The sequence below is a fragment of the Haemorhous mexicanus genome, chromosome 29 (assembly GCF_027477595.1).
Source record: "Haemorhous mexicanus isolate bHaeMex1 chromosome 29, bHaeMex1.pri, whole genome shotgun sequence".
Classification (NCBI taxonomy): Eukaryota; Metazoa; Chordata; class Aves; order Passeriformes; family Fringillidae; genus Haemorhous; species Haemorhous mexicanus.
The window spans coordinates 860,001-878,381 of record NC_082369.1 but is presented as its reverse complement, the minus strand read 5'-3'; the positions used below and the strand labels follow the sequence as shown (position 1 = coordinate 878,381).

General features: G+C 55.8%; 1 protein-coding gene across 12 annotated transcripts in view; it reads left to right on the top strand.

The window, feature by feature from the left end:
* Positions 1-18,381, top strand: part of PTPRS (protein tyrosine phosphatase receptor type S) — a 138,120-nt gene that overhangs the window by 53,253 nt on the left and 66,486 nt on the right. For all 12 annotated transcript variants that reach the window (XM_059870191.1, XM_059870190.1, XM_059870187.1 and 9 more), the window contains exons 3-5: positions 2,515-2,660; positions 4,155-4,296; positions 15,544-15,732. In XM_059870191.1, coding sequence (XP_059726174.1) covers positions 2,515-2,660; positions 4,155-4,296; positions 15,544-15,732 — 477 coding nt within the window. The remainder of the gene's footprint in view (positions 1-2,514; positions 2,661-4,154; positions 4,297-15,543; positions 15,733-18,381) is intronic.

Below are 18,381 nucleotides of genomic sequence, written 5' to 3'. Positions count from 1 at the left end.
GGTCACAGCCCCCTGGGTCACCAGGCACCTGGGTCACAGCCCCTGGTCACAGCCCCTGGTCACAGGCTCCTGGGTCACAGGCACCTTGGGTCACAGCCCCTGGGTCACAGCCCCCTGGGTCACCAGCCCCTGGATTCCCACCCCACTGGGTGAACAGCCCCTGGTGACAGCCCCTGGATTCCCACCCCCCTGGATTCCCACCCCCCTGGCTCACAGCCCCTGGTGACAGCCCCTGGTGACAGCCCCATGCCTGTGGTGGCCCTGGCTCTCCCCTCCCCGAGGGCTGCTGGCTGCTCAGCGTGGGCTGGAGACAAATGCTGCAGTGCCTGGGGGTGCAGGGGTGGGGAGCACGAGGAGGGAGGAATCAAATCTGCCTCTCAGAGGCTTGGCAGTTTCCAAATCCACAGTTCAGCTCTGGCTCTCACCCATTTTCCAAGTGAGTGGCAGAATCTCGTGGGCTGGGTGGGGGGATCTTGGTTTGGCTCCTTGTGCCTGGCAAGGGTGAGTCCCTTGCAGGCAGCTGGGAGTTGCAGAGCTCAGGAAAAGCCCCATGCACAGACAGCTCAGGCCCCTGTCAGCCCCGAGGCAGCCCAGGACCCCAGAGGGATGCTGAGCCCTGTCCAGACCCGGTGGTTTGTGGAGCACTGTGCTGTTCCTGGGATGGAAATAGAACCTTGTTTTTCTGCTCGTCTCAGCTCCCATCAGGCAGCCTGCACCCATTTAAATGTATACGTGACATTAAGGTTTATTAGGGGCTTTTATTTTAGGAAATGAACTTGCATCAATAAAGTGTTCTTAAAAGCCCTGGATGTTTTTAGCTGTACCTTCAGAACTGACTTCTGCCAGCCCTTCAGATATCGAGCGGAGGTGAGGGCAGGAAGGAAGTCAGGGCAGAGTGAGCATTTCTATCTCAGCCTGGAGCAAAGTTTGGGTTTTACCTTTCTCAGATGGAAGACAGATCCCCCAGTGCCAGTTCCTCCAGTGGGACGTGCCTGATAACCTTTAGCTGTACCATTGCAAAGAAGGCTCTGACCTCTAAATATAGATTTGGATATTTATAAATGCACTGCTTTGTACACACAGCATTCGGTGGGACGTAAACAGCTCCAGCAAATTGTATTTACCTCCAGCGTGGAAACAAATGCTTGATTGCATCACATGAGCTTGCTCAGTGCCTTTTATTTATATACTGCTGGCCAGGGCAGGCAGGGGAGGGGAGAAGGCTTCCTGTTGTCCCCTGAAGGACCCTGGAGACTTCTCCCAGCTCCCCTTTGCCCCCCTTTGGGCCCTGGGGCAGGCTGGTTGCACCCTGTTTTATAGCCCTTGAGTGTGAGCAGATAAATACACACATTGCAGAGGCACATGCTCTGCTCTCCTCAAGAAAACAGACGGCAGCTTTATGATCTGAGTGATTTTATTTGAAGACAGCTGTGGCCTTGTGATTTAAATATTTCAATAAATTTTAAACTAACTAGATGAGAGGAAACCGTTCAAGGAAAGCAGGTTAGAGCACAGAAGGAGGGTTCCCAGAGGGTGGGGGCAACGTGGGCTCTGCACAACTGCTGCTGGCCTTGGCTCCCTCTTGTGAGCAGCCCCTGGCACCTGAGAGAGCCCGTGCCAGGCTCTGCCATCCCTGCAGGGTGCCCTGAAGGCAGGGGGATGCTGATGGAGCCAGGGAGGGGCTGAGGCACAGGTGCTCGGGGCTCAGGTGTTGTTCTCTGGGCCTGGGCACAGCCTGAGTGTGTGGAGGCTTTGCTGCCCTGCTGCTGCTCCCAGGAGCCTGGGGGAGGCTGGGGCTCCCTCCTGGAGCAGCAGGGATTGCATGTCTGAGCAGAGGGGAAGGGGAGCTCTGCCCCTGGTGCTTCTGACCTGGTCACAGCTCTGTGTCCCATCAGATTGCCTCTTCTGGGGGGTCCCTGTGTAAAGGGACCTGCGAGGGCCCGGGAGGGACTGCAGGAGAAAGCAGAGGTGCCACAGCCAAGGGCATTTCTCACCCTGAAGCCACTGGCAGCCCCCTCTCTGACACCAGTGTGCTCAGCATCTCCAGCCCCTGCCCCTTCCATCTCGTGGTCCTTCTCCCACCTTCTCCCTTCCCTGGCCATGCTCCTGCAAACCCCCTGTTCCTTGGAGCTCTGGCCATCTCCAAGGAGCTGGGAGTGCAATTCACTCTTTCCACGTGTTGTTTCCAGCTCTACCAGCTTCTGGTGATGCTCATTAGATGGCTTTTGCAAGGGCAATTTCCCCTGTACAAAACAATTTAAAAGTCCACTTTTCAGGAGTAAAAGAGGTTTTGCAGCATTGAAATCTCTTTGTAGGATCAGGCCCTTAATCATTTTCTGCTGGAGCTACTTCATGTGTGGCGTGGAGGTAAAGGCTGTTCTGAGAAAGGCCAAGAGGTTTAATTTCAGCTGGGATCATCAGGAATAGCAGCAACACTACTGTTAATTACAAACCGTGTTTGTTAGAGCCTGTCTTTGTGACTGCCACTGATGGTGCTTCCTTCTTGTCCCCAAGGTCCCCCTGTGTTCATCAAGAAGCCTGTGGACCAAATTGGTGTGTCAGGAGGGGTGGCCTCCTTCGTGTGCCAAGCCACTGGAGACCCAAAGCCAAGGGTCACCTGGAACAAGAAAGGGAAGAAAGTGAACTCTCAGAGGTTTGAGGTAAGAGATGTCCTTGAAATCTGGAAGAGAGACTGACACAGAGCAGCCCCTGCTCCTCTCTGGCCACCCTCAGCCCTGATAATAAAGGGAAATTTGGGAGGGGAGGAGTTTTAACAGCAGGAGGAGAGAAATGCAAGCTCTTGGCCATGTCAGCAGCTGGGCTTGTTCCAAAGCAAGAGAGGACTTGGCTCAGTTATGTTATTGAAGATTTTTATTTTGTTTTGTGAGGTTTTTCCCCTTCCTGGGATGGAATATAACCCCCTGCTTTCCTGAGAGACCCCACCTAAGCTGGTGGCTCTTCAGCTCTGTAAATGTACCTTTCAAAGCCATCTGTGGCTCAGCATTTCAATCCTGGGACAGTCTGGAGCAAACACTGCAGTTGCTGGCAGCCAGACCCAAGCAATTGGCATTGTTTAGATAGAAAAGAGAGCAGAGGAGCAAGGACTGGGAGGTCATCCTGTGGAATTTGCTGTGGGACTCAGCCCTGCCAGGCAGCTGTGTGCTCAGAGGAGCTTTGTGGTGTCAGCTGCCCCTGCAGATGGAGGAACAAGGGGGGGTCCATTTTTATTTTGTTTCCCTTTGGTCTGTTTCGTCCTCCTTCACCCCAGTTGTGCTCTGAGCACCCCCCCACACCCCACCACCAGGTTCTTTCATGAGATGGGGGTTTGGTGGGTCAGTGGTCACTGACAGGGTTTGGCTGTGACAGCTCTGTCACCTGGAGCTGGGGGTAGAGCCAGGCTGAGCCTGAGGGGGCTGAGGGGCTGCTGAGGCTCTGCAGTGGGGCTGTGGTGTCTCTGAGAGGCTGCACAGCAGCCCAGGACTCTGATGCTGTGTGTGGTGTCCCTCAGCAGGACTCTGATGCTGTGTGTGGTGTCCCTCAGCAGGACACTGATGATGTGTGTGTGGTGTCCCTCAGCAGCAGCCCAGGACTCTGGTGATGTGTGTGGTGTCCCTCAGCAGGACCCTGATGCTGTGTGTGGTGTCCCTCAGCAGGACCCTGATGCTGTGTGTGGTGTCCCTCAGCAGGACCCTGATGCTGTGTGTGGTGTCCCTCAGCAGGACTCTGATGCTGTGTGTGGTGTCCCTCAGCAGGACTCTGATGCTGTGTGTGGTGTCCCTCAGCAGGACACTGATGATGTGTGTGTGGTGTCCCTCAGCAGCAGCCCAGGACTCTGGTGATGTGTGTGGTGTCCCTCAGCAGGACCCTGATGCTGTGTGTGGTGTCCCTCAGCAGGACCCTGATGCTGTGTGTGGTGTCCCTCAGCAGGACTCTGATGCTGAGTGTGGTGTCCCTCAGCAGGACCCTGATGCTGTGTGTGGTGTCCCTTAGCAGGACCCTGATGCTGTGTGTGTGGTGTCCCTCAGCAGCAGCCCAGGACTCTGGTGATGTGTGTGGTGTCTCTGAGAGGCTGCACAGCAGCCCAGGACACTGGTGATGTGTGTGGTGTCCCTCAGCAGGACTCTGATGCTGTGTGTCTGTGTCTCTGTCCCCAGACCATTGAGTTTGATGAGAGTGCAGGAGCTGTTCTGAGGATCCAGCCCCTGAGGACCCCCAGGGACGAGAACATTTACGAGTGTGTTGCTCAGAACCCCCATGGGGAGGTCACTGTCCACGCCAAGCTCACCGTGCTCCGAGGTAAGAACCTGCCCCAGCTGCCTGGGGGGGCTGTCAGAACCCCACAGGGCACAGAATCCTCCAGGGTCTACTTGGGTTTGCTCTGGCCCAGCAGATCTGTTTGCTGTTCTCCCCCCAGAGAGCCATAAAGGTGCTGTGTGAGACACAGAGCTAAAGCTCACTTCAGGAGGTTTGACTGATGGTGTGCTGGGGCTCCTGAGCTATCCTGTGACTCCTATGATCTTCCTCCCCTCCAGAAATTCCTTCCCCAGATTTCGGAGCAGCACCAGGAGCTCCCCATTGCACACATGGAGATGCAGCTCCAGGGGAGCCCTGACTGAGGAATCCCTGAGTGGGGTTCAGGTCACTGTGGGGCTGCATGCCCTTTCACACATTTGGTAGCAGTGCAAACGTTTTTCCTTGGGCAGGACACCTGTGGTGGCTTCCTGGGCTTCTCCCCTCTTCCCAGAGGTCCCTGGCTCTGTGCACTCTCCAAGAAAACAATTCCATTCTCCATTTTGTTCTGGTTCTTTTTCCCACTTGTCCCCGTTACAGAGGATGTTTACATGGATGCCTCCCTCATGTCATCTGTTTGAAATATGCTCCCTGAACTGCCTGTGGGGGAGGGAACGATAGGCTGTTGCTCTGGATGCCTCTGGATGTTTGCTGTTACTGCCCTGGAGATCCCAAACCACTGTGGGAAGTGCTGGGTGCTCAAACTGACCCAGCTGAGGGGTTGGAGCACCCACCAGTGACGTTCTCTGTTCAAACCACGGGGCAGTGCAGGTGCTCCTGGTGGGAATGGGGTGGTGGACAACTGCCTGAGAGCTCCCAGGGGAATTTAGCTTGGCTGTGGATGAAGCCACGGGTGTTTGAGTAGCAGCAGCAGTACAAGCCCTTCTCTCTGCAGTGAACAAGACTAACAACAATTCCAGGAGCTCCAGGCAGGGCCAAGGGGTAGCTGTGCCTATGGGCCAGTCACAATTCCAGTGATCCCCCAGGAGCAGCTCGAATCCTTGTGGATATTTAAGGGTGAACAGGCAGTGAGCACATCCTTCATAGTGCAGAGCAGAACTGGTGTGTGAGGGCCCAAAGTCAGACAGAACTGGTGTGTGAGTGCCCAAAGTGCAGCAGGGCAGAACTGGTGTGTGAGTGCCCAAAGTGCAGAGCAGAACTGGTGTGTGAGTGCCCAAAGTGCAGAACTGGTGTGTGAGTGCCCAAAGTGCAGAACTGGTGTGTGAGTGCCCAAAGTGCAGAGCTGGTGTGTGAGTGCCCAAAGTCAGGGCAGAGCTGGTGTGTGAGTGCCCAAAGTGCAGCAGGGCAGAGCTGGTGTGTGAGTGCCCAAAGTGCAGAACTGGTGTGTGAGTGCCCAAAGTGCAGAACTGGTGTGTGAGTGCCCAAAGTGCAGTGCAGAACTGGTGTGTGAGTGCCCAAAGTCAGAACAGAACTGGTGTGTGAGTGCCCAAAGTGCAGAGCAGAACTGGTGTGTGAGTGCCCAAAGTCAGAACAGAACTGGTGTGTGAGTGCCCAAAGTGCAGAGCTGGTGTGTGAGTGCCCAAAGTGCAGAACTGGTGTGTGAGTGCCCAAAGTGCAGAGCAGAACTGGTGTGTGAGTGCCCAAAGTGCAGAACTGGTGTGTGAGTGCCCAAAGTCAGAGCAGAACTGGTGTGTGAGTGCCCAAAGTGCAGAACAGAACTGGTGTGTGAGTGCCCAAAGTGCAGAACTGGTGTGTGAGTGCCCAAAGTGCAGAACAGAACTGGTGTGTGAGTGCCCAAAGTGCAGAACTGGTGTGTGAGTGCCCAAAGTGCAGAACTGGTGTGTGAGTGCCCAAAGTGCAGAGCTGGTGTGTGAGTGCCCAAAGTCAGGGCAGAACTGGTGTGTGAGTGCCCAAAGTGCAGAACAGAACTGGTGTGTGAGTGCCCAAAGTCAGACAGAACTGGTGTGTGAGTGCCCAAAGTGCAGAACTGGTGTGTGAGTGCCCAAAGTCAGGGCAGAACTGGTGTGTGAGTGCCCAAAGTGCAGAACTGGTGTGTGAGTGCCCAAAGTGCAGAACTGGTGTGTGAGTGCCCAAAGTGCAGAACTGGTGTGTGAGTGCCCAAAGTCAGACAGAACTGGTGTGTGAGTGCCCAAAGTGCAGAACTGGTGTGTGAGTGCCCAAAGTGCAGAGCTGGTGTGTGAGTGCCCAAAGTGCAGAACTGGTGTGTGAGTGCCCAAAGTGCAGCAGGGCAGAGCTGGTGTGTGAGTGCCCAAAGTGCAGAACTGGTGTGTGAGTGCCCAAAGTCAGAGCAGAACTGGTGTGTGAGTGCCCAAAGTCAGGGCAGAGCTGGTGTGTGAGTGCCCAAAGTGCAGAACTGGTGTGTGAGTGCCCAAAGTCAGAACAGAACTGGTGTGTGAGTGCCCAAAGTGCAGAGCTGGTGTGTGAGTGCCCAAAGTCAGACAGAACTGGTGTGTGAGTGCCCAAAGTGCAGAACTGGTGTGTGAGTGCCCAAAGTCAGACAGAACTGGTGTGTGAGTGCCCAAAGTCAGGGCAGAGCTGGTGTGTGAGTGCCCAAAGTGCAGAGCTGGTGTGTGAGTGCCCAAAGTGCAGAGCTGGTGTGTGAGTGCCCAAAGTGCAGCAGGGCAGAGCTGGTGTGTGAGTGCCCAAAGTCAGAGCAGAACTGGTGTGTGAGTGCCCAAAGTGCAGAACTGGTGTGTGAGTGCCCAAAGTGCAGAGCTGGTGTGTGAGTGCCCAAAGTCAGGGCAGAGCTGGTGTGTGAGTGCCCAAAGTGCAGAACAGAACTGGTGTGTGAGTGCCCAAAGTGCAGAACTGGTGTGTGAGTGCCCAAAGTCAGAGCAGAACTGGTGTGTGAGTGCCCAAAGTCAGACAGAACTGTTGTGTGAGTGCCCAAAGTCAGAGCAGAACTGGTGTGTGAGTGCCCAAAGTCAGAACAGAACTGGTGTGTGAGTGCCCAAAGTCAGGGCAGAACTGGTGTGTGAGTGCCCAAAGTCAGAGCAGAACTGGTGTGTGAGTGCCCAAAGTCAGACAGAACTGGTGTGTGAGTGCCCAAAGTCAGTGCAGAACTGGTGTGTGAGTGCCCAAAGTCAGGGCAGAACTGGTGTGTGAGTGCCCAAAGTGCAGAGCTGGTGTGTGAGTGCCCAAAGTGCAGAGCTGGTGTGTGAGTGCCCAAAGTCAGGGCAGAACTGGTGTGTGAGTGCCCAAAGTGCAGAGCTGGTGTGTGAGTGCCCAAAGTGCAGAGCAGAACTGGTGTGTGAGTGCCCAAAGTCAGACAGAACTGGTGTGTGAGTGCCCAAAGTGCAGAGCTGGTGTGTGAGTGCCCAAAGTCAGACAGAACTGGTGTGTGAGTGCCCAAAGTCAGGGCAGAACTGGTGTGTGAGTGCCCAAAGTCAGGGCAGAGCTGGTGTGTGAGTGCCCAAAGTGCAGAACTGGTGTGTGAGTGCCCAAAGTCAGAGCAGAACTGGTGTGTGAGTGCCCAAAGTCAGACAGAACTGTTGTGTGAGTGCCCAAAGTGCAGAGCTGGTGTGTGAGTACCCAAAGTCAGGGCAGAGCTGGTGTGTGAGTGCCCAAAGTGCAGAACTGGTGTGTGAGTGCCCAAAGTGCAGCAGGGAATTGACACCAGACATGAGGGGCACAAGGCAGAGCCCCCAGCCTCCCTTTCCAGCTGGGAATTTCCCTGATGGGCTCTGTGCTGTCAGGATTTTGGCTGCCTGGGAGCGTGGGGGCCGTGGTCCAGTCATGCCTGACAGATTTGTGTAGGTGCCTTAGATGTGTGTGCAGCTCCTGTGCCTGGCATGGCATTTAACCTTCTGTTGGAGGGAGGTGGTGGGATGGAGCTGTCAGGAGCTTGGAACAGTGCAGTGTGACAGGAGTGTGTCTAACTGTGCTTATCCCAGAGGGTGGGAGCCTTATTCTTCACACTTATTCCATGGATTCCTTTGGAGCTGTGACAGCCTGGGAGAAGGGCCCCTGCAGTGATATTCAGGGCTTTACCCCTTGAATGCAGAGCTCCAGGCAGTGGCAGGGGAAGGTTCTGGCCCTGCAGTCACATTCAGAGCTTCACCCCTTGAATGCAGAGCTCCAGGCAGTGGCAGGGGAAGGTTCTGGCCCTGCAGTCACATTCAGGGCTTTACCCCTTGAATGCAGAGCTCCAGGCAGTGGCAGGGGAAGGTTCTCCTCCAGCTCCTTCAGTGGTTTTAATGCTCTGCCCACCAGCAGGGTGTGGGACCATTGTACCTCTGAATCATCCAGGCTGGGAGGACCTCCAAGGTCACCAAGGGTGACCCATCCCCACCTTGTCCCCCAGCCAGAGCGCTGAGGGCCATGTCCAGTTGTTCCTTGGGCAGGGATGGGGTGCCAAACCTCCCTGGGCAGCCCCTGCCAAGGCCTGAGCACCCCTTCCATGGGGAGATCCTGCTGTGCCCACCCTGAGCCTCCCCTGAGCCGTCTCCTGCTCCTCTCTCTGGCAGAGCCCGATCCCACCTGGCCACAGCCTCCTGTCAGGGAGTTTGGAGACTGACAGGGCTGAGCTGAGCTCAGGGACCATCCTGAGGGAGCTGTCTTTGTCCTTGTGCAGCTCTCCCTGCTGGGATCAGCACCGTCCCCATCAGCCAGAGACAGTGACAGCTCAGGGGCTGCCCCTGCCCACTGCTGGCTGAGCCCACCAGAGCAGCCTGACTGTGGCTCTGCTCTCACAGCTCCCTGCTCTGCTGGCCTGACACAGGGACCTGGTTTGGAGTCCCTGGAGCACTGGGGTGCCTGTTCACGGAACCTGAGGGAGCAGGAATTACCTGCAGGGTGGCCAAGGCGATGCTGAAGAGCACCAGGGCAGCAGATCTTGCAGCATATCCCCCCTTGTCTCTCAGCTGGAGTTACTCCATCCTGCATCACTCCCAGCTCTCTCACAGCAGAGTTTGTCTCCTCTGTATCTGCGTTTTCAATGCTGGGAAAGTGAAAAGCACCGAGCCAAAGGCACTGATCTGCACAATGACAAAGTGAGCATGCTGGCATCCCCTCCTCTCCTGTTCCCCCCCTCTTCTGCACTCACCCACTCTCCTGTTTGTCTTTTCTCTCCCTGCTCAGCCTCCTCCTCCCTGTCTCTGCTCTCACTTGCAGAGCTGATGCTGAGCAGAGAGAGGGGGCTGCTCCACAGCCTGGAGATGGATGGGAGCTGTCATTTGCAGAACCTGTTACCTTGGCACGCTCTGGAGGGTGGAAACCTGAGCCCAGCTGCTGCAAACTGCACGGGGGGCTCTGGGGCAGCTGTGCAGCCTGTGCTGCTGTGATCCCACACGTGCCTGGGGGTGCCTTCCTGCACCAGCAGTGCAGCACCAGTGCAGTCTCCCAACAGCAAATCACACAGAAAATATTTCCTCTTTTCAGAAAACAATACATCCTTCCCTACTAGATGCAGCTGCTGAAGGGATTGAGCAGAAGCCCCTCTTGCTGCTGCTCATGATTGCTCTGGGATCAGCCCCTGGCAGGATCCCACATGCCTTCACTTGGAAAGAGGAAACTGCAGGAGAGGAAACCTTGGGGAGCTGCTGAGCAGCAGAGCTGTGATGGACCCTGCTCAGCTCACACAGTCCCTTCCCACCAGCTCTGCTGGCTTGCTTGTCCTTCCTGCTCTGCTTCTCCAGGGATCTGGTTTGGGAGGGCTCTGGAGACTGGCTGTTCTTCCCACAGCTGGCTAGACAGAGCTCCTGCAAACCTGACTCCTGCAGGGCCCAGAGAAAAGGAAAGAAAGTGGATTTGGGAAGCATTTCCAGTTGGTTTTGACTCCAGCTGCTGTTGTTTTTCGTTGTAACTCAGGCAGGAAGGAAGGTCGTGGGCACAGGCACGCCAGCCCCCAGCTGGTGGAGATTCTGTGAGCTGCCCACTGCCAAGAAGGATAGTTCTGTTTATATCTATATCTGCATTCCTTGGGATGGATACGGGCTGAGAGGCTGTGGGCTCCCCATCCATCCCTGGAGTGTCCCTGCCATGGCAGGGGTGGCCCTGGGTGGGCTCTGAGGTCCCTTCTGTCCCAACCCCCCTGGGATTCCATCTGTGTCCACATCTGTCATCTCTGTCTGTGTTCTGATGATTTTTATTACCTCCTGTGTGCAGATTATCCTTTCCCTCCCTGTCTTTGGTAGCCTGAGGGAGGCTGTGGAGGCTTTCCTGTGCTGTCAGAGCTGAGTGGGCTCAGGGGACAGGGACCCCTCAGCTGTGGGAGGCACAGGCAGGTTTCAGGCAGGACCAGGCTGGCTCAGTTCTCTGCTCTGTGGAAGCTGATGGAGGCAGTTCTGTGGGCTTACTCTGGTGGGCCATTAGTAAATGCAGCACAAAGAGCAGTGATTAGTGCAGTTCAGGGTGGGGGAGCAGAGTTTGGTGTGCCCTGGCCCACCCCTCAGTGCACCCTGGGCAGAGCTGGCTGTTCTGGGGGTGCTGAGCTCCAGAGCAGGGGGAGAAGGGGCTGTGGGACTCCCTCCTGGACTGTCACTGGGGCTGCTGGGACAGACTTTCACAGCTTCTCACGTTTCCCTCTTGGTTTCCTTTCATGAAGTATTCAGACATTTCTTGAACAATTCCAGCCTGAAATCTCCCTCACACGTTTCCTCCTCCAAGAGCACATCTGGTGTGGGAATGTGTAAGGTTCTAGCGAGATCCCTGTGGTTTGTTGGGGGGTTTTTTTTGTAATTGTTGGCTTTAAATCACAAAAGGTAAACAAGCAGCAGCTCTGGATGCTCAGCAGAGTCTCCCATGGGAAAGGGAAGCTGCCCCCTCCAAAATGTTACCTTGCCATTTGGAAAATTCCTGGCAGTCTTTCTTCAAACTTGACTTGTTTTGCTTTTCTTGTAGTGACCTGAAAATTGGGTGACATTGACAGCAGATTAATTCTGTAGCTCCTGAATAACATCAAAGTAATTTTAAGAGATGCCTGTAGAAGGAGGGTACCTGAGGACACGTTTGTGAGGGAGCACAGGCACTGCACAGGTTTGGGGTGCAGCTCACGTGTCCAAGGGTGCCTTTATTGCCTGTGAGCCCCCAAATTTTAACAACATCGTTGGGCTATTGCTGCTTTCACAGTGGAACTTTCAGCTCCAAAGAAATGGACTCAACAGAGAGAGCACATTGCTGAGACTGCTCCCTGCACTAAAATTGTCTTTGGCTGGGCAGTAACAGAGAACTGAGGCACAGGTACAGACACATGGGTGGAAATCACTTGTGGCACATCGTGCCAGGATGCCTGGGGACAGGGCAGCTCTGGTGCTCACAAACATAATGAGAGGAGCAGGGACAGGTTCAAGAGTGCTGGATTGTGATTTTGATCCCAATTAAAGCTTGTGTCACTCGAGCTGCTCCATCTCTTATTCCTGCTTCTTCCACCCTGAATGAGGACAGTCGAGGACTGTAGAGACCAGCCAGCATCCATATCTCCAGAGGAGAGTGGAAAATCCCCCCTCCTCTTCCCTTCAGAGCATCCTCGAGGCTCTGCACCGACTCCGTGGCACGCCTGCTCACGCTCACACCCTCCTCCTGTAAATTATTAAACACCGTGTACACCCTGCGGGGAGAAGAGCACAGCAACACCCTCGTTATCTGCCTTAATCATCCTCATTTCCAGCACAGCTAATTAGCCGTCCCCGCAGTGACAGGGGGCCGGGGCAGCCCTGTCCCTGGCTGTGTGTGCAGCCTGAGCTGGGTCCGGGCACAGACCGTGTCCCGGGTGGCATTTACTGTCAATGACAGCTGAAGTGCTCCTCTCTCTTGCCCTGCCTCTCTGCATCCCTCCTCCCCTGCTCTTTCTCACCCTCCCTTGCTCAGTCAGGCTTTGGGGTGTTTCTCCAGCTCGGGGTGGGGCTGCGAGAGCTGGCTGTGAGCCGGGGACCAGCAAGGTGTGGGGCTGCTCCTTCCCGCGGCAGCTGCACCTCGGGACAGCTCTGCCTGCACGAGCCAGCACCGCTCCAGCAGCAGCAGCAGCTGCCCAGATGTGCCCTCCAAGCATCTCCAGCTTGTGCCTGCTTCCTTTGTTCCTGCAGTTGCCTGAGCTGCTTTCAGGAGGAGAATTCCCAGCCAGAGCCGTTCCCTGTTTATTCAGGGACAGCTCTGGGGGAGGGTGGGGAGGGCGGCAGGGCACGTGTGTGCAGGTCCTGGGGGACTGCAATGAGGCTGTAGCTGCCTTGTTACAGGGAACCCAGCTGGTGGGGATGGAGCAGTTCCACTTCCCTGAGAGGAAGGAAATCTGAGCCCTTGAATGGGAGCAGCCTCTGATGTTCTGAGATGCTTCCCCTGCTCATCTGATCCTCAAATCTGATCACGCCTCCAGTCGCAGTTGTTTTAATTAAACTCAGAGGAATTCTGCACATTGTGCTGCAAGATGAACGCTTTTGTTTAATTAGAAGCACTCGTTAATGATGGTTGTACAGGCCTCCCCCAGCACGCTCACGGGCACACACCCCGCCAGGGCTGCTCCCTCTGTGCCCCAGCTGGCTCCTGGCAGGAGGGGCAGGGGCTGCAGGCAGGTGGAGCAGCATCACCAGGGAGCAGGGGAAAGGCAGGGGAAAGCAGGGATCAATAGTGATGTCATCTGCAGCCAATGCGGCTCTGGCTCCTCTCCCTCCCACGGCTGCTGGGGAGAGCAGGGAGGGAGGGCCACTAAAGCCTGCCTGAGAGCTGTGCACAGGCTCAGCAATTCCCCAGCCCCTGTGCTGCCCTGCCAGCACTGCTGGGGCTGGGGGGCTGCAGGAACACTCGGTCTGGGGGTCCTGCAGTGCCCCAGCCCAGGCAGCTCAGAGGGCTGGGCAGTCCCTGCTCAGAGATGTGTGTGAACAGCCCCAGTTTACAGTACAAAATTTTGGTTTAGAGGTGCTTCAGATGCACCAAAACAGCTTTAAACTGAAGGAGTGATGGTTTGGATTAGATACCAGGAAGAAATTCCTCCCTGGGAGGGTGTGAGGCCCTGGCACAGGTGCCCAGAGCAGCACCAGGATCCCTGGAATGCCCAAGGCCAGGCTGGACATGGGGCTTGGAGCAGCCTGGGACAGGGGAAGGTGTCCCTGCCATGGCAGGGGTGGCACTGGGTGGGTTCTGAGGTCCCTCCCAGCCTAAACCACTCTGGGATTCCATGAAAAAGCAGCCACCACTGGGTTTCCCCTTGTCCTGCTGTCTCTGGGTTGTGCCATTTGTATTTGGCTCCATTCCTCCTCGTCCATCCTGTGCCAGCCTTAGGAAAGGAGCTCTGGGTGTGTTTGCAGTTGGCAGGATTGTTCCCAGCCAAGGCCAGCCCCGTCTCAGTGCCACTGTGGGAGCTCCCAGTGGTGTCACTGGGGGCTGGCTGTGATGGATGTTCATTTTCTAAGAATCCCACCTTTTTGTAATTCCCTGCATTATTTCCCTTCTGTTCCCTCACCTGTTTTGGGAAGGATTCCATGGCACAGACTCCCAGGGCTGTGATTCCCTGACATGGCTCATTGGAGATGACAGAGGATCCCTCCCCAACCTCACCCTGCTGCTGGCATCCTCCTCCCAAGCTGCCCTCCCCCAAACATGTTCTGGGATAAAAAATGCACGTTGCTGAGATGAGGCAGCTCCCCCCAGCCCAGGAGTGAGGGGCTGGCTCAGATATTGCTGGGCAAGCACTGGGGTTTCCTAGGGGTTACCACAAATTAGTCAGCATTGTTGGAGTGCCCTCCTCACCCTCGTTAGTGAGGAAGCAGCACTGAGAGGAGCAGGAAGCTCAGCTGAGCCTCTCTGCTGGGTGCTGCTGCCACTGTTCCTGGAGGGCAGCAGCACTGGGGATTCTTAAATCCAAGACTCACACCCTGGCTGACAGCACTTGGCATGCTGCTGTTGTGTGTGTCCCCTCTGTCACTGCAGCTGAAGAGGAGATTTTCCTCTCCTTTCCCTCCCAGTCCCACTGTCTCTGACAGCCCTTTGCACGTGGGCTCTTCCTCTGTTTCTCCTGTGCTGTGTGTTCTGTGCTGGGGGGTTGGAGGGGAAGGCTCCTGTTACCTGTGGGTGCTCAGAGGGTCTGGGCAGAGCAGGGGTCAGAGCTCAGGGGTCTGGGCAGTGCAGGGGTCAGAGCTCAGAGGGTCTGGGCAGTGCAGGGACCAGAGCTCAGAGGGTTTGGGCAGTGCAGGGACCAGAGCTCAGAGGGTTTGGGCAGTGCAGGGACCAGAGCTCAGAGGGTCTGGGCAGTGCAGGGACCAGAGCTCAGAGGGTTTGGGCAGTGCAGGGACCAGAGCTCAGAGGGTTTGGGCAGTGCAGGGACCAGAGCTCAGAGGGTTTGGGCAGTGCAGGGACCAGAGCTCAGGGGGTCTGGGCAGAGCAGGGGTCAGAGCTCAGAGGGTCTGGGCAGTGCAGGGACCAGAGCTCAGAGGGTCTGGGCAGTGCAGGGACCAGAGCTCAGAGGGTTTGGGCAGTGCAGGGGTCAGAGCTCAGGGGTTTGGGCAGTGCAGGGACCAGAGCTCAGAGGGTCTGGGCAGTGCAGGGGTCAGAGCTCAGAGGGTCTGGGCAGTGCAGGGACCAGAGCTCAGGGGGTCTGGGCAGTGCAGGGGTCAGAGCTCAGGGGGTTTGGGCAGTGCAGGGATCCCCACACAGCCTCTGCTCATCTCAGCCAGTGCCAGCCCTGCCCTGGCAGAGCTTCCTGGCAGCACCTGCAGAAACTCTGGCACGGTGACTCGAGCACAAATCCTGTGAGAAGCAGGAGAGGGAGCTGGGGGGGCTCAGCCTGGAGGAAAGGGACCCCAGGAAGGACCCTCTCACTCCCTGCAGCTCCCTCACAGGAGTTCCCAGGTAACAAGTGATAGCACAAGGGGAAATGGCCTCAAGTTGCTCCAAATTGTTCAGGTTGGGAAGAGGAAACATTTATTCACTGAAAAAGGGAATAAACATAGAACATAGACACGAATAACCATAGAACAGACTGCCTGGTGGAGTCACCATCCCTGGATGTGTTCAGAAAATGAGTTGACGTGGCACTTGAGGACATGGTTTAGCAGTGGGTGGACCTGGGGATCTGAGAGGCCTTTTCCAACCCTAATGTCTCTCTAATTCTATTCAGCTATTCCCCAAAGGGTTTTAAAAGGTTTCACTTCCATGTAGAATTCCGTGGACACTGGAGTAATCCCCCAAACTGGCCAAGCTGGTGACTCTTGCCGTGCCGCGCGTTTTCCATCTGGGAGCACTGGGAGTCCGAGCTCGCCCTGCCCGGGGCTGGGCTGCCTCCCCCGGGCTGTCCCTCTGCCCCCTGGCCCTGCTGAAGCCCTTGCCCTTGCTCTCCCCCCGCAGAGGACCAGCTGCCCCCCGGCTTCCCCAACATCGACATGGGGCCGCAGCTGAAGGTGGTGGAGCGCACGCGGACGGCCACCATGCTGTGCGCGGCCAGCGGCAACCCCGACCCCGAGATCACCTGGTTCAAGGACTTCCTGCCCGTGGACCCCAGCGCCAGCAACGGCAGGATCAAACAGCTGAGATCAGGTGAGGCCAGGGGCTGTCACAGGGGAGGGCTGAGGGGTGCAGGCCCCGCTGCTGGGGTTCTGCCTTTTACACCAAGAGGGCTGGGAGTTTCCTCTCTGAGCCCTCCTGGTCTTCTCTGCTGCCCGCTGGCACGAAGGGAATGGCAGCAGGGCAGCTGGTGCCCATGCAGATGAGTTGCCTGGATCACAGTGCTCAGGGGAAGCTGGGGCCTGGCTGGGGCTGGGGCTGGCTCCTCAGAGCAAGAGCTGGCAGAGGAACAGAGAGCCCCTCTGGCAGACACGGCTCTTTAGGCCACACACACCTGGTGCAGGGTGCAGGCAGCCTCTGGCTGTCCAGCACCGTGGTGTGAGCAGAGCCCCTCCGAGCTGGTGGTGAAGAGCAGCTCCTGCAGGATGTCCCCAGCACCACGTCCCTGCAGGCACCCTGGAGAGCCTTTGGGAATGTTCTGGAGTGACCCCTGGGTGGCTCTGCCCGTGGAGTCCATCTCCACCAACAGATGTACCCCAGCTCTGTGGCTCCTGTCAGTTTTCCATCTTTCCCCATCTGCTTGTCCATCTGTCTCTCTCGTTTGTTTTCTGTTTGCTGTTTTGTGTGTGTGGCAACGTGACATCTCTTAATATTCACGTTTCAGGAGCTGTTTTTGTACTTGTTAAATCTGCCAGTTCTCTGTGTGAGAGTGTGTGCAAGGAGGGCATAGGTGGACTTATTTTTGAGTACTACTGATAAAACACTTCCATTGATAGCTGCAGAAATGAAACAAGTTTCGCAGGTTCCACCTTTTGACAAAAACTAACCCAAGAAATAATCCTTCTCACAAACTGCTGGGGCTGACTGCTTTGACCCAGCTACAGGAAAGGTGTCCATGGTTCATTTTTAAGGATTCTTTGGCAAAAGAAAGGCATTGTTGTAGGCAGAGGGAAAGCAGAGGCTTTGCTGAGGCAGCTGGAGTTGATTTGTTCATGTCAGACCTTTCACAAGTTCTCCAGTGAAGTGACAGCCAACTGCTCTGCCCAGATCTCTGCTGGCCCTGGAGAAATCAGTTCTGACTGTCCTGCTGGATCTGCACAGCCAGGCCTGGAAACACCTGCCTTTTCTCTTGCCCTGTTGGGCAGAGATTCTACACAAAGTTCTCTGGGCCACTGGTGGAAGAGCTTCAGCATAGCTCCAGTTTAATGTAGCTTTTCCACACCTGCATAAATGCCTCCTTGTTCAGTGAAGCAAAGTCACCATAGGATCCTTAAACTGCTTTGTTGAAGTAGAATGGCTTGTTGAATCCCACGAAGGCAGATGAGATTTACCTCCCTGTTTTATCATAACAGCTGAGGCAAATGCAAATAAAAAAAATCACTCAGCATAAATAATGAGAGGTAAACTAGAATTATATTATGCTCTGTGACCATGATCTGAAGTGTGAGTAATGCACGGGCAGATTATTTTTAATACATTCATCATCTTGCTAGAATGCCTTTACTCTTTAGCTGGGTTTGATCTGGTGTTTTCCTTGAAGCCACCTGAGTGCTGCCTTTTTATTCCAGTGAATTTATTAACCTCAGAGTGAACCCTTGACCCTTCTGATAAGTAGAAGATACCTGCTGAGATTTAATCTCATTTACAGCTGCTCTAAATTAGTGAACTGCTGAAGCCCTGAGGGATCCCTGCAGCCTCCAGGGCTCAAACCTGTTGCCTGCCCGTCAGGGAGTGCAGATCCTCGGGCAGCCAGGGCTTCCCAGCTCCATTCCATCTGCTCCCATGGCCTCCCAAGCCTGGTGTGCTCTGCAAGAAGGGCCTGCAGAAGTGCAGAGAGTCAGCAAGGGGGGTTGGCATGCACAGGGGCAGCACTGCTGGCTGTGCAAGGGACTCAGGGCAGGTTTGGGGCTGGGATTGTGAGTGGGGCCCAGCCTGCGTGAGCTGCTAAGGTCAGATCTTCCTTCAACACCTTCATCTTCCCAAAAACAAGCTCTGCCACCAGAGGGGTGGCACCAGCACACATCAGGGCACTGGGGGTGCTCCAGGACACTGCTGATGGCACCAGGGTCTGTCCCCCACCCGTGGGACTCTGGCCAAGGTCCTGGGGGTGCCCAGTGGCACCCAGGGCAGGGTGTCTGACAGAACTCTGCCAGCAGAGCTCTGCAGGTAAATCACAGCTGCACCTTCAGGTGCAGGTTCAGGAGGATTTGGGGAGAAGTTCTCCCTGGGAGGGTGGGCAGGCCCTGGCCCAGGGTGCCCAGAGCAGCTGTGGATCTCTGGAATGCCCAAGGGCAGGTTGGACACTGGGCTGGAGCAGCCTGGGACTCTTGTCCCTGCCTTGGCAGGGGTGGGATGGGATGGCTTTAATGCAATCCAACCCAAACCAGGCTGGGATTTAGTGACTGTTCCCTCTGAGGAGTGGGCTGTGTGTGCCTGGGACAGGACAGACACCCAGACCCCTGGCCATGAAGCCACCAGGGAAACAGCCATGCTGCTGGAGGACAGGGGCTGTGAAGAGCTGAATTTTTATCAGTCATGAGCTGGTGGCAGATACACAAATGAGCTCATTAGAAGGAGCAAGTGAAATGTCAGACGAGGAGATTGTGGGATGGAGTTTGGTTCTCATTTGTGTAAAATCTGAATGTTTGGCTGGCAATGCAAACAGAGCTCTGAGCCCGTGGT